General features: G+C 40.0%; 1 protein-coding gene across 2 annotated transcripts in view; it reads left to right on the top strand.

Annotated features, from left to right (window-relative positions):
• The window catches only part of LOC145444664 (NACHT domain- and WD repeat-containing protein 1-like), a 35,465-nt gene extending 20,211 nt beyond the window's left edge, over window positions 1-15,254 (top strand). For both annotated transcript variants that reach the window (XM_080322679.1, XM_080322678.1), the window contains exons 13-24: window positions 810-981; window positions 1,625-1,778; window positions 3,711-3,815; window positions 4,755-4,919; window positions 5,589-5,780; window positions 6,893-7,068; window positions 7,688-7,835; window positions 9,760-10,016; window positions 11,447-11,662; window positions 12,377-13,090; window positions 13,573-13,717; window positions 14,461-15,254. In XM_080322679.1, coding sequence (XP_080178805.1) covers window positions 810-981; window positions 1,625-1,778; window positions 3,711-3,815; window positions 4,755-4,919; window positions 5,589-5,780; window positions 6,893-7,068; window positions 7,688-7,835; window positions 9,760-10,016; window positions 11,447-11,662; window positions 12,377-13,090; window positions 13,573-13,717; window positions 14,461-14,636 — 2,620 coding nt within the window. In that variant the 3' untranslated portion in view covers window positions 14,637-15,254. The remainder of the gene's footprint in view (window positions 1-809; window positions 982-1,624; window positions 1,779-3,710; window positions 3,816-4,754; window positions 4,920-5,588; window positions 5,781-6,892; window positions 7,069-7,687; window positions 7,836-9,759; window positions 10,017-11,446; window positions 11,663-12,376; window positions 13,091-13,572; window positions 13,718-14,460) is intronic.
• The last annotated feature ends 678 nt before the right edge of the window (window positions 15,255-15,932 follow it).

Below are 15,932 nucleotides of genomic sequence, written 5' to 3'. Positions count from 1 at the left end.
TAAGGGATTCATAGAGTCCTGCTTAAGAACCCTGCCATACAACGACCTACTTAGGCTCACAAGAAGCGCTCGAAATAGTTAAGGGTTTCCCACCCAAATTAGCAAACTATATGATTTCTTTCGCAGCACCATCACAGTATGTCGGAATCCAGTACAGACTAGTGAATCTTTGAAGGTCTCAGAAAAGTAGCATTCTGAAAAATTACCGGATGGGAAAATTGCCATCGTCATAATAGCGATACACTCAAAATAAACGAGTTACGGTTAGATTATGGATTCGAGGTCAGGTGAGCTAGGTGTATGGCTAGGGTTAACTTGGGTGATTTTGAATGCCGCGGGGCTATAGCAGTATACTGCAAACTTGGATCTCCGATGTGAGAACCAACACTGTTTGCAATCTCGTGAAATTTTGTACACGCATTGACGAGCTCGTGGGATAGTCTATATTTCCAAGTGATATTTAATCCCTTACAGTGTAGGGTTAAAGGTCAATTCAGGGGAATTGATCAGTGGTCTGAAATCAGTCAAGCGTCAGACGATTTAGACTGCGATTTATTCAAAAGCAGTAAGCCATGCTATCGCGGCACTAGCTATTTTGAATACCTCGCTATTATGACACCGACTATTTCGAAGACGAGTCCCGAAAAATAGTGATACAGGAAGCTTCCAGCATTACAAGCACAACGACATCCGAATGACAAATCTTTTATTTCAAATGTTTCGGTTGTCACAGTGCAAGAAGCACATTTTCCCTCCCCGAGTTCGTCCCTGTATATTATGTAACGTGATTCATCTCTTCCTATATTCAGACAATTCATCGAGGTGGGACGAGAGAAGTATCTGACTCCTGAAAACGCCCCACGGATTTACGGGATCCTGAGCGAGTATTTCCTCGGTACCTATTCGTCAGGAATGACCAAAGTCCTGAAGCTCAACATGTGGGATGGTGAAAAGAAAGTAGACAGGCGCGTTGCGAGTCAGGTAATCCACACGAAATACCGGTTGCTGTCTTTTACAAATTACTGGATTATCAAAATGCGCAACTAGAACTACAACTGCTCACTTTTCGAAACTAGTAACCATAACCATAACTAACGATCTAACCCACGACTAACTAACAACGGGCAACAAGAACTACTGAAATGCAAAGGAGCTAAGGAATGTTGGACGTAGAATCGGCATTTCAAATACACGTGTTCCGAGTTTGAAATGGTTGAGATTTCGGCCCCCTAACCTCCCCCCTAGCGTCAGTATTGATGACTCTGAGCTAGCAATGGTTGAAAGGGTATCACACAATAAAAAAAAGTATCATGATTCACGCCGAACGGCGACACATTTTGTTGATATACAATGTTCTTTCCAATTCTCTACTAGTTGCTGACGATTACCCCTGACGAGTGTCAGCCGAAAATATTCGGGTTTATTTCAATATGAATATATTATTAAATCGTACATGTTTTCTAGCACTATTTTGTCTTTAAATTGGCAACCACAACTAAAACTACTCTATTTTCAAAATCTGCAATTAGAACTAATTGACCGTCAACTATATCTAGATCGGTAGTTTGTGCAAGTCCTACCAGTCACATGCTTTTACTGAGCTAAACCCTACTTTTGTGAACAGCCTATGAAGTTCTCCGACACGGTCTACAATGTCAGAAAGTTACGGGAGCTTCCATTTTCTTTGCTGAGAGCGTCACGGGTGGAAACGTTGAAAACCAGCGTCTTTGCGAATCCAGAATGGATTTTCGCCAAATCAACAACGTTTTCCATCAAAGGTGTGTCGCAATTTGTGTAGAAATCGTACATAAGTACAACTGTAAGGTTACCATATTTTGAGATCCGTAACAAATCACAAAACTTATAAAATATCACTAGAAAACTGGTAATTTGAAAATCTTTACAGGAAATACTGTTGTGTTGACTAAATAAAAAAAGGTCATGTTTACAACTCAACCCCCGAAACACCCACCCGAACGTACAGATTACAGATTTGGCGTCATTTATGGCGCTTTTTTTAGTTGTGCCTGTAGTGTACAATCTCCAGGCTGTCAAAGCTATAAAGGAGGACAAATTGCGAAAAAGGAGGACATATGAGCGTCCTCTGAGGGCATTTTCGATTTCCTCAAAAAGGGGGACAAATCCTCCCAAATGAGGACGTATGGCAACCCTACACAACTCGGACCTGAATAATTCATTGTTCGTTGATGGGGTTTCAGGTAGAGCCAGTCCTATTATAATCGGATCATCGATAATATCGAGTCGATGTAACGCTTTTGAAAGAAATATCAGTATCGGCCATTAAAGGTAAAAACTATCGGCAATTTTGTGACGTCACTACACGGTACTAGAAATCCAGGGAACTATAATATACGACTGCTAGACAGGAAATACAGGTTTAATACTTATATTATGCAGGAAGAGTTAGACAATGTAGTTGCTGTTGGTACTCGAGTAGAAGTAGAAGTAAAGTCCTAAGTTCTACCGACGCACAAATAGCGATTTACAAATAAGTAAAAAGTCAGTAATCTAGCTAGGCCCAAATTTTCGTTGAAATACTGAAATTGTTTAAGAAAAAGTACAAGTATCCTAAAATCATAACAGCTATAAGTGGCTACCCCAAGTGGGTAAAACTTAATGAGTACTGTGACTAAGTAGAAGTACCGCGTGCCTAACCACCTCTGCTCATGGCTGTCCAGATGCAGTCTTTCTAGTTTATTTCGTCTAATATAGTGGTTCCTAAATTGTGGTACGCGGGAGTATCTTAAATGGTACGCGAGTGACTTCATCGAACCTATAAATTTATGATTTGACTGATTTGTTTTGCATCCAAGTAACGTTGGGTTATATGGTTGCAATTGTGCAGCCGTGGGTCAAGCCAGGAGAGGTTCATATACTCCCAATAGCTCGCAAAGGTCATGTTATACCAAGTGGGCGAACACTCGAGAACAAATAGAACAACACCATTGGTTGTTGGTTCGAGTCTCGGCTCTGCCATGATTTTATGCGTCTGAGGTTTATCTGGGCTCCTCATCGCCGACCTCACTGCAATTGCGAAAGAGCTCAGAAATTACATTGGGGCGCACTTTAAGTCGGCAGCAAAGATCCGATGAAGGGCGCATGAAAGAGAGAGAGAGAGAGACAGACTGATTTTGGAAGAGAGAGTGAAAGAAAAAGACGTCTTTAAAAATGCATTGAACTTTCAAAAATATCATGTCATAGAGCACAAAGCCTCATAAGGCTATAAGTATCACTGGTGTATCTGACAATAATAATAATGATAATGATGAAAAATCCCTGAAAACATACGCGCGCTTCGCGCGATTTGCTGTATCGGGAATTGACAATAATAAAGTCTTGTCGCGATTTCAAAAGATTCCATACCAAATCTTGCCTTCACGTCATAGAATTTGTGCCAAACTGATCTCGGTACCATTAACTTGTGATCAAGGTAAAAAAATGGCAATCAGCACTTTCGAGCTATCAGCCTCTGTTCCGCTCTATATACCGTCAACTCAGTAAAAATGCTCGAAATGATAGAAGCATACAAAAGATTGAGAAGCACTGGTTCAAGAGAATAGCAATGGCATTAAAGCTGTTCAAATGAATGCTCTGGCGATTTGGAAATGTCCCATATTATTTGTTTTGTGTCCACATCTCTCTTTCTCCATCTCGCCCCTACTTGTCCCAACATCTATTCAAATGTACAGAGACAATAGAAGATTTCAACATGTACTTGAACGGAACGAAAGATTGTGAGATCAAACTGATACGGGACAGTATACTGCTTGCAAAACCTACACTTGAATTTGAAGGTACTGTTCTATGTAATTGTAATACAGGTACTTATATGTGAGCAATGTAAGCTACAGTCACTGGTATATCCAATATCGACATTCATTCTTATTCGCCTTCCCATTTTTTGTAATTGTATGGGGTTGTTGACTATTTCTCGATGAGTGAGCCTACCCATTTTAATACGTTCCTTCGTCTTATATTATATTCTACGCCAGGGTGGGTGTTTCATGTGTGATTGATTGACGTCATCGAATCGTTTTGATGCCTTGCATTGATTCATTGTATCGCAAGCTTGTGATGAAATAATGAACTGAACTGAATATACGAAACCATTGTCACAGATCTACACACAAATAGAATTACCCGTTCAATCGAATTTTCCGGATCTACTGAAACTTGAAGTATGGGGTGTGTCAAACGAAAACGATTCGAGTTCTTACCAGAGGCGGTGAAAGTAGTCACAATTCGATTCACAATTAACTAAAACGTAACTATTCCATGCCTAGTGTTTCCTTAATAAACCGAAAACTATGAAGTAGAAGTTGTCTAAATTATGACCAATTCAGGAAGTAGTGCGAGTAGACAAAATCTACTTCAAGTACTTCGAAAATTAGCAGTAGTTTTTCACTGAAAACCTCTGATTACAAAATGTTCGCGTTCAAAAAATATATACATACACCATAACTTGACAGAGTAGTCTCTTATATGACGCGCAGTATATGCAATGCATGATTGGGTGTAGCAATGTCACCAAAAACTTATTCATCTCCGCGATATGTTTACCGTTGTAATTTTTTTTTTATCTTGTTACCAAAATTTCAAAATATACTTGGATATGGCCCTGGATCTCTTGAGAAACAATTGAAAGTGGACGCACAAAAGATTTGATTAAAAGGGCTATTTCTATAGGAGCAGGCAGCCAAAATGCTATTATAACTCAAAATTTCCATTGTAAGGTGGAGTTCAAAATCATCTGTACACAGAAATGTACTGTCGTTTGGAGTATTTTTCTTCCAAATTTCCGAAATACATCGGACCTCTAGTCACAAGTTGCCACGCTCTGCTGGAAAGCAACAAAGACGAAATACTACTGCCACAGAACGGTTGCTTCCAATCGCCAGGTGAGATCTTCAAGTGAACTAGAAATGCTATCAGGCATGTACAAACTATCAATTTAGGTATAGTTGACGGTCAACTAACTACTGTTTTGAGTAGATCTAGCTTAAGTTGCGGTTGGTTCTAATTGCATTTGCGGATTTTGCAAGTGAGTTGGTATACTTCTAGCTCAAGTTTAGCATGTAATAATAGTTGCCCCACAACTAGAAACACGTTCCATCGTATGTCGTGAATCTTGATACCGAAGTTCTTTTGAGTGATGTTCTTGTAGCCATTGTTTGTGCAGAGCCATCACCACTAACAGCGAGGTAGCCAGGCGGGGGCTTTTGGCTGTCGAAACATCTCCCATTTAAAACCTTTGCTGATGTTAGTGTGGAAAGCCGGTCCGATTTCGATGAAATAAAAATTGATAAATTGCTTCCGGGATTGAATCCTGTTAAGTTTTGGAGTTTTAAAAGTCGTTAGTTCTAATTCCAGTTTTGAAAAGTGAGTAGTTCAAGTTCTAGTTCTAGTCGCGAGTTTTGAAAAGTGAGTCGTTTTAGATCCAGTTTTAGCTGCGAGCTTTGGAAAGTGAGTAGCCTAGTTCTAGATCTAGTTCTTGTTGTTAGTTTTAAAAAGTTAGCAGTTCTAGTCTAAATCGTATTCCAAAATCAAGAGGGTAAGCATTTCCACAGGCGGACCCCTACGCACGACAATCACCGGCTTCAAATTGCCCGTGAGCTGTCTTAGCTTTGCCGACAATGGCGTTGTATTTGCCGCTGGATCCAAGGAGGGAAATATCATTGTGTGGGACTGTGAAAACGACGAATCTCTTCAGAAAATTGAATCGGCTCACGACAGCGCTGTAGTTCACTTGGATATCCAAGGTATGTCGCCAGACTTGTACAAACTAAATATTTAGTTAATTGTCAACTAAATATTTAGTTAATTGATGGTCAACTAGCCAACGGTTTTTTGAGTAGTTCTAGTTCTAGTTCTAGTTGCTGATTTTGAAAATCGAGTAGTTGTAGTTCTAGTTCTAGTTGCTGATTTTGAAAATCGAGTAGTTGTAGTTCTAGTTCTAGTTGCGGATTTTGAAAACTGACTAGTTCTAGTTCTAGTTGCTGATTTGGAAAATTGGGTAGTTGTAGAACTAGAACTAGAACTATAGTTCTAGTTATAGTTGCGGGTAAAAATTGATTAGTTCTAGTTCTAGTTGCGCTTTATGAAAGTCCAGTTTGTCGCACCACAAGTTGCATTATGTGTCATAGGCAGTGTCTTGCGCTAAGGCTCATGGTTGGTCATGGCACCTTTGGAGTCAGAGCCTACATATCCAAAATTGAAGGTAGGTAGGTATGGATGGAAAATACGTATAGTAGCTACAACAGTAAGGGGGTGTACTTGCTCTGCACTACATTGTGGCCGTCGCCACTACACGGTTGATACCAAAACCGCTGGTTTGATAGCTAATTGTTTCTCAGCGCAGTGATTTTGGGATTGTTTGCCAGCAATCAGTGAGGCAGATTAATCTGTATCTCACCAGGTTGGTGTGTCTCTGCGTTGTTATTCTATGTAACCAAGCCGAGTTTCATGACGATTCTGATGGGTTCTGGTGCTCCGACATTGTGAATATTTAAAATTGGATTCAGAGCGACAGCAGCATTCGATTAATATACTATGTAATGTAAATTCTTAGCTGTTTAGGATGAATTGAGCTATCAAAGGTAAGACTTAGCCCGTCTGTGCCTCACCTCTCCTTTCGCGCTATATATCTGGGCAATATATTGGCAAATTCCCTGATTTCGGGTGCAAAAAATGTTTTAAATTTAGTCATTCAAGAACATCGACAGAAAATACAAATAGCTATTGGTGTTAAGGTTTTCATAATTTTCTTTGACTCATCCTGGCGGTAGGTGAGGCACTGCCTCACTTACCCCCCCTGACCGCACGTCACTTGTCATGCGTATAATCCACCTACAATCATTTCTGCATTACCTAGAGTTAGTCACCGGCTTCAAAGTTGCTTCTTGCTCTACCGGTGGGGAAGTGAAGATATTCGACGCCGAAAATGGAAACGTGTGCTTTCAAATGAACGCAGATTTATCGCGAAGCTCAGCGTCATTTGCACAGGTCAAGTTGCTCGAGGATGCGATAGTTTTGGGAACGGACACCAAGGTGGAGTTGTATTTCGAAATCTAGTTGTGCTTGTATAGCAGGGCCGAACATAACGAACTTGTTTGAAATTTTTACTGGCAACCTGATTGTTAGGTTGGCTAAAAACGCTGCACGCCAAACTTGGCTCCATTCCAACCTGTAGAAACGTACCAGCGGAAAGTTTTAGACTTATTAATATTTTAGGTTCTTAAAAAAACGATGCATAACAAATTTGGCCCAATTCCAACCCGTAGAAGCGAAGTTGTCAGAAAACTTTGATTTGAAAAATATAGTATGGCAGGAAATCTATCGATCCATTATTATTAATAATTCTCAAATTACCTGGAGAGCTTCTTGATGGTACAGAACGTCAATTTTAAATTGAATATTGTATTGATATTGACATAAACCCGAATATTTTCGGCTGAAACTCTTCAGGGGTAATCGTCAGCAACTAGTACAGAATTGAATAGCATATTCATATTTATATTGGAAAAGCATTGTATATCAATACTCGTATCAACAAATACATACAATTACCCAACGTAAATACTGTTTTAGTCAATCGATCACTTTTATCAAGTCATTTTTGAACAGCACTATTACATATGTATAGTTCATGGTCGAAATTTCTTCACAGATCATTTCGTGGGACATTTGCGACAAGAAATTGTTGTTTGAATACGAGCTGGATATCGACATGACAATCTTTTCGTGTTCCGCTGAACGGAAGATGATTTGGGTCGGTTTAAAGAATGGGGACTATTTTTCGATGGATATCGCAACAGGTATATTTTAACATGCATCATATATTGACAATGCTTTCAATTTTATCGGCTTGCATCATTGCCCGATGCTACCTGCATTGGGACCAACCAAAACTTGCATGTACCCCGAGGATTCCCTTGCTTTGCATCATTGGGTTGAGGCAAAAATATCACTTCCCAAGACTCAATTATCACTCATCGCTTATGTACTCACTCACTGCAGTTTCGCATGCTGCGATACGACCAATCGAGGTTTACAGCCTTCCACAGAGGAAAATACTACCGCAACTGTTATTCTCCTTGAGAAATTAACTCCTAGTGGCAAAGAGAGTGTAATTTCATAATGGAATTATTAGAATTGCCACTTGATTTATATTCGATTCCTCAAACCACTGTCCAAGCCCTATTTAGGAAACATGATCACCATTAGTAATCTTGATCGTAAGCGATACATCATGCCAAAATATCCTGCCAATGAACTTCCTTAAGGATCATTTTGAACATTGTTTTATTGCATATTGCTTTCACATCACCACTGACGTGTGCGTCATTGCAAGGGCTATCAGCAGATTGCTCTAACGCAGGGGCAGGCACCTTCTCGGGTCCGCGGGTCGGATATGGGTAAATGAAGTGTTGGCGGTCCGGATTCCCGAATCGATACATATATTAATCTCGTATTTATCCACCTATACAAGGAATAAATCGTATCCAATGTAACCGTTAAGTTTAAAGCATATAGAGACCGGAATAAGTACTTTAAGACTTTGTTAACGTCTAATGTAGGCTACTTCAATAGCTGTTTGTTTGGTTTTGAGGTAGGCTATTCATGGTGTTTGTCGACTACTATGGTGATAGGGCTGGGCAAATTCGAGTACCTGAGTGATTCGATTCTGAATCACGTATTATGCTTCGAGTCGAGTCGAGTATTCGAGTATCACTCCATTATGACGTCACGACAAAATCTAATGTGTCAATGTTCAAATATGTATTTTTTGTGCCGCTATGCCTGTTATTCATCACATTAAAAATACTTTTATATTTCTTCGACCCTAACGATTTTATTGCACTTTGTGGCAATGTTGCAGGAGGATCATGACTCCGGAAATGTTATTCCAGTAACGGTCGTTGCCTCGTACTATATGTTTCGTATGCTGTGATACGGCCAATCAAGGTTTCCAGGCTTCCACAGTGGAAAATAGTATCGAAACCATAATGATCTTTCATGAAATAACTTTCAGTAGCGAGGAGCGTATAATTTCAGTACTCGAAAAAATCATCTTTTGCTACTCGACTCGAATCACTAGAATAATTACTCGATTCAGATTCGACGAGTACTCGAATCATTGTGCCCAGCCCTACTATGGTCATTTACACCGGGTCAATTTTCTTGATTTTCATTCCGTAGCTGCTGATTTGTAGCACGGCCCACGTCCAGGCTATTATAAGACACCGCTTACACAGATCATATGGTGAGGAGGAACCTAGATAATCCTCCAACACTTAGGTAGGAATTCTGGAGTCGACCTCGGTCCGACTCGAGCCCGCAACCCAGCGGTGTTGCAGCTGTGGATTATACCACTAAGCTACCTCGCTGCCGTTCAATCAATGTTGAAGTCAATGAGACACCTCTGGCCGATCAACGTTGTCAACAAGTTCTTTGAACTCTAGCTGCATGTCGGATGTAGAAACCCTTGGTAAAGACTGCACGTGAACATCAGTTATATTGGAACGCAGCTTTGTCTTGTCAATGTTCATGATCGAAAATGTTTGCTCGAATATGTATGTAGATGTAGACCCGCAGGCCACATTATCACGTATAAGACGTAAAACTGTTTGCGGGCCGCTCAAAATCCCGTCGCGGGCCGTATGTTGCCCTCCCCTGCCCTAACGTAGTATGTATCATAAAATGCGTGTAGCCTATAGCAGGAAACGTGTAATTGTTAAGGGACACAGAACAAGGCAGAGTGTGAAGTCAAAGCCGCTGTCTCCGATATCATGTTCACGAACGCCGGTAGATTACTCGTGCTATGGCAAGACGGAACGGCAGCACTTGTCAATGAAAGCACTCGCGAAATCATTCATTCCACTCGAGTTATGACTGGTGAAATCGCAGACTGGACACGGTCTGTAAAAAGTGGATTCATGGACTGCGCCTCTCCAAATGAAGTTATGTCAATTTCAATCGGAGATGATAAATTGAAGGTGACTAAATAACCAGGGTTGTTCAAAACTAACTTCATTTTCCGGAGTACGGGGATTCACTGATTAGAATGATAGGTGGCCTAAAAATACTGCACACCAAATTTGACTCAATTCCAACCAGCCAAAGGCGCGGTAGAGTCAATTGAAATTTTGGAGTTAATTTATGAATTATTTATTTCAAATTTTACTGTCAACCTCGTGAAACTGTTAATTTGTCTACAAAAACTATGCAAAATAAATTTGACGCAATTCAAACCCACAGAAGCTAAGTTATTTGAGTTTTTCATCAATAATTCTGGGATTACCCACCATCAATGCTATTTTTGCAAATCCGAAACTTTCAACTACAATAACTTCGCTTCGACCGGTTGGAAGTGAGCAAAAAGTGATTAGATTCTGAAGCAGTATTCGAGTAATATCAGTATGAAAGATATAAAAAGTTCGAATATTACATTTTATGCAACGACAAAGAATGCAATGCCAGTCATGCCACATATAATTCGCTATATTTTCGACAATGTCTATTTCTTTGCACTTTGTGACAATGCAGCGGGTTGATTACGGCTTCGCTGAAATGTCATTTCCAATACCGTGCGTATAGTTATGTAGCCTATAGGGGTTGCATTCTAAACAAATGGTTGTTTAAAACACTCTGTTTAAGCTTTAACGCATGTTTTTAACAGTGTCTAAACAAAGGCCTTTTTTTTAAAAAAGAACGCCATAATTGTGTAAATACTTTCCGAAAAACATATTGTATGAGCCTACGGACTATTACCACCCGATATAGCCGACGTGTACGATATGGGATGATTGGACCCCGCGAACTAGTCGGTTCAACAGCTACAGTACGTAGATATAGACCATTGGTACGGAATGGATGTTCTGGTGGCGATGACCGCCGACCGTAAAAATGCTGCATGACGATGTAGTCCAGGTTAAAGATATTTCTGGTCCTGTGACGGAGGTTGGAAGCCTATTTCGTCAAAGGAGCTATATTATTTTCAATTGTCAATGTCAATCCACTATGACCTCACACTTGAATGTTCGTGACGTCATTGTTTGAAAAAAAAACTTTTTTGAAAGAAAGGCCTCGTTTTAAACAAGTTTGTTTTAAATTGAATTTTGTTTTAAATGCAACCCAATATCGTACTACATGCTTTGTATGCTGCGGTACGACCAATCGAGGTTTCAAGGCTTTCACAACGGTGTATATATTATAGAAACTATAATTTCCAAGGTTAAATTGCAAGAATCTTAAATGCAAGAATCGCAAAATTTCTGTTCTTGAAAGAATAATCTCTCACTATTCTCAACTCGAATCATCAGAATAAATACTCGGTTCACTTTCGGGTACTAGAATCGTTCGCCAAGCCCTGCTACCACATCAAGTATGAATTGCGCTGGTTTCAGTAGCGTTATTATACTTACAGGTATCGCGCTGTCTACATGAGAATGATCGAAAAATCAGAAAAATCCATAGGATTGACAAGAGTACACTCGTGGTCGCATACCAGAATAAAAAAGCAATGGTTTGGAATATCGAAAATACGGAGAAGCCGGTTACATGTGACGTTTGGGAAGGAATGGGAGCGGACATCGATCACGTAATAACTGGAAACAGAGTTGGCGTAACTGCTTCTAATCAGGCAAGTATCTTCATCCATTAAGGGCAAGACATGATACTGCTATACGGCTCTGTTCCGTTCAATCATTACATTATCAGTGTTTTCTACGCAGGAAAATCCTTTCCAAATGGAAATATGAAGCATTTCGAATCAGTCCATCACAAAAATTTATAAGGTTCTATTTGAGAAAGCTGGAACTTTGCCGAAGCATGACTTTACCACAACGCAAAAACTTTGTCTCGAAACATCGCATAAGGCTGCATATCGCATTACCAAGCCAAAAATCACATACGATCGGAGAAACCTTGATAAACCGAAGATATTGAGAAACAGACTGCATACGGCATTCGATATTTACTAAATTTAATAAAACGAACGTTTTGAAACCGTTTTATCTTGTAGCATTTTGTCCAATAAATGCAGTTCAAAAATGTTTCTCGAAATAGGTCCCAAAGGGGGTTCACCCAAATAAAAATATCCATATGCAATTATACAAATATACATATAGGTTACGTCTAAGCTTCTCCCGACAGACCCGGGAAGTATAACGCATTTTAAGTGACGCCAATTCACTTGGCTACGACACGTATAATTTTAGTCAGAACTAGATGTTAATTAGCCACTCTCACTGAAAATCACCACTCCTCATGCAGGTATTAATTATGTACCCAATATCTATCCAATTGGGAGACGCGAATACGCACATGTAGTAAAATATACGAAGCCAATTCACAGGTATTCTACCTGAAAGTGTGGGACTTGGACGATCAAGACCAAGTGCAGCTCTTCAACACACTGCCTCTATCGCGCTCGACGGGTGCTCTAAGTACTGACGGGAACACATTAGCATACATTGATAACGATCAGCTATTGTGGAAGACTAGCGGTACATCGGAGGATGGCCCTGAAGCAATTCGGAAAACGCACAAAAACGATTCCAAAGCGATTGCTTTCATTAAGAAGGACGTTTTAGTCTTGCAAGATGATGGTGAAATATCTAAATACGTTCAAGACTCCGACGAAATAGTATTGAGCAACAAAATCAATGAAATTGCACTGGCACAAAAGTTAACTGTGGTAATTCTCTCAGTGCAACCCGACGCAAATCGAGCGATTTTGGTCACGCGCGGAACACACAACCACACACTCTTTGCAATCGATACAAACTCCTTGGATATTATGTCGGTGACGAATATGCGTTCGAACGACATTTCAGGAGATATAACAGCTCTAGCTTTTATGAACGCGGAACAATACGATGTGATGATAGCAACTTCCACCGGCCGCTTGAACAGGATTCGAGTTGATTGTGACAGTGGCGAAGTAATCTGGAAAGAACAGGCTTCTGCAAAACACGCTAGCGAGATTACTTGCTTGGCGGTCAACCCGAACTATGCGTTGCTCTTCTCTGGATCGGTGGGACGCACGAGGCGCATTTGGAGTGTCAGAGTGAGTAGCAGAGCATTTGCTCATTCTGTATTTGTCACATATCAATTATTACCAAGTAGGTTATATTGCATCGGGAGGGGGGTCGATTTTGATATGCAGGGGATGATTGGGGTTGAAAACCCAGAAATGGGGCGAAAATGCTGGAGCGGTCAGTAAATTATATTTTATCAAATGCTTGGTTGGTACAGAAGAACTCTGCAGCGCCAAACAAGATGAGCTTGGTGCACGTTTGGCGCTGCAGTGTACAGACATTTACCATTGTCATGCTTATGACGATTTGATATGAACTAGACCTGATCTTTATTGTTTTTCTCTAATTACGAATTCAATTCAATTTTCAAGATTCAGCCATTCTAATTCTAATCTCATTCGGAAAGGCTGGAAATTTTCCAGTTGTCCGACTCTGGTCATCATTATGCTCTACCCTGCGATATCGTAGAATGCCTCAACTAAAGGACAGGCGACTACCATAATACTTACAGGACGGATCACCAGTACTATTACACGAATTACGATTCAACTCGCTGCTCACTAGCGGCGTGACTTGTGCGAGTTTTACAAAAGACAGCAGATACCTCATCACGGGATCAAACGAGAGATCGATTACCATATGGGACGTCGAGAAAGGTAAATGAGTTTTTGGCGTCGACAGCACGAGTTCCCAATTTGGTGCTAACGAGCCTTTTTAGGGGGAGAGGAAAATATGTATCATCTACAAGGATAAATCAACTATAACAGAAGAAATGAATTAGCCTACACTAAAATAATAATACTAGTAAAGAAACAATAAGCTAATTCGTGATCTTGAGTTTAGTTTCTTCTCTCCACCACCAAACCAGCAGAGCAAAAACCAGGTCAACTGTCACATTAACTGAACATGTAATCACTAAATATTTTACTATCATGTTTACTGTGCGATGTATTTAGGCGATATCATTTTATCATTCTGACTACCGGTTACTCACATTACTGTATAAACCAGTTTTAATAATAGAGGTGCATCAAAACGTCTCTTAAGATCGGTACAATTTATTCGACAATAACCCTTTTGTGTGACAATACAATAGCAAAAGGCACCAGGCACAAAGAATTTCAATTAGATAAAATGTGGCTATGTTGCTGAATAAGTCATAAATCTTGCTTTCGTGTATTCTCCTATTTTCCAATATTTGCATGTCTCCGTTCACTGAGCGTATTAATGTAGCCTATCAGTGGTTCTCAACCGCCGATACGCAACAAATCTGATCTCAATAGATTACAATGTCATCTGAATTTTAAAATGCAACGTATTGGAGGCTTGTCCGTAGTTTAAGGGAAATGGGTGGAATGCAGGGCATACACAAGTCTAGTATGTTTGCATCCTTTTTCAGGTACGCTCGTCGGGGCCCACTATGTTTACGCCCCTGTCCTAGATTTGGTGGTGACGGCAAGTAATGAATTGATTTTCACAAACGACCTAGGATACATGGGCAAGGCGTTGTTCAGACCGCCGAGGATGCAAACTCCTTCGAAAAAACAACAATCCAGTTCGTGTGCTGTGTCATGATGGCATGAATGATATAATATATCGGCGTGTATAGTTGATAGAAATTTGCTTTGTTCTTAGGTACAAGGTCTTTTGTTTATATTTTGTAATACCAACATATAAACAAAGAGCTCTAATTTATCTATGTTATTCACTAGCTTTAGCCGTTCCCGGTTTTACGTATCTGCTCATCACCCAGATTTCGAAACGCCCCGGAATTCATATCACTGATGTCCTACATCCATCGAACCATTCTATCTACCAAGCTTTTACGAACGATCAGTAATTCATTACAGATGGATATATGCTGTGTTTAGTTTTACCCTCATTTCCCAGGGACCCGGTGTTTTTTACACTATTATATTCCTGAATGCTTAAATACTCGTTCTTTCGTTCTACTGGTACAGCGAATCTTCCAGAATTGAGTCATAGTGTATATGACGGAAATGCTAATGTACCGAGTTGAAAGTCTACTGTTTATCCAACATGTGATATAATTTGCCAGAATGTTGCAATGTCAAACAACCTTATGTTGTGGCGTGTTGCGTGAATTGGTATTGCAGCAACTTGTTCATTTTCGTTAAACCAAAATGTACTCGTGCACGAAGAATATATATAGCCTATGATAGAGGTCTCAAACTCAATTTTCCAGTTTTGACGACGCCGGGGGCCGCAGCATTTATAGAAGTATTCTATGTTTTTTCCAAATAGGCCTTACTTTGCGGGAATGAATTGTCCTGTTGAAAGTGAGCCGATCCAGCAGACTATCAGTAAACACACATCGTCAACATGTGATTTACTCTTGTATAAATTTAGGCCTGGCACGAAAAGAATCATCACATTTATAACTATTTGAATAGAGTTGTTGTTGTACTTGATATATAATAATTATAAGATATAGACACCATATGGGCGGACAAATGTACATTGTAGAAATACTCAAGTTGGTTTTACCTACTAGCACTCCTTCCTCCAGTGGTTACTTCACAGTCTTTCAGGCAGAACAAGGCCCATAATACTCACTTTTATACTGACTTGTAAATCCCTTCTTCTACTTGCGCTTTAGTATGAATTTGCGTCGTTACTTCTTCTTCTTGCGTACCAATGATGACTGTTGCGATTTTTGACATGTCAACAATGGTCAAAATTGTGGCGTTGGGTGAAAAAATTGTCAAACTTGTTTAAGAAGTCAAAATTGTTTTGCAGCCTGCATTTTGTTTGCGTCGTAGATGTTTGCACTGGCAATGAACTTGTCTTTTGACAGTTTACAGCTTGATAGCCTACTTTATCGGCCAACCGTTGTCGACGGCCCAATGT

The sequence above is a fragment of the Botryllus schlosseri genome, chromosome 8 (assembly GCF_051294905.1).
Source record: "Botryllus schlosseri isolate E-star chromosome 8, Bs_hap1, whole genome shotgun sequence".
NCBI classification, from domain to species: Eukaryota; Metazoa; Chordata; class Ascidiacea; order Stolidobranchia; family Styelidae; genus Botryllus; species Botryllus schlosseri.
The sequence above is the reverse complement of the archived record's forward strand: the minus strand, read 5'-3'. Positions and strand labels throughout refer to the sequence as shown.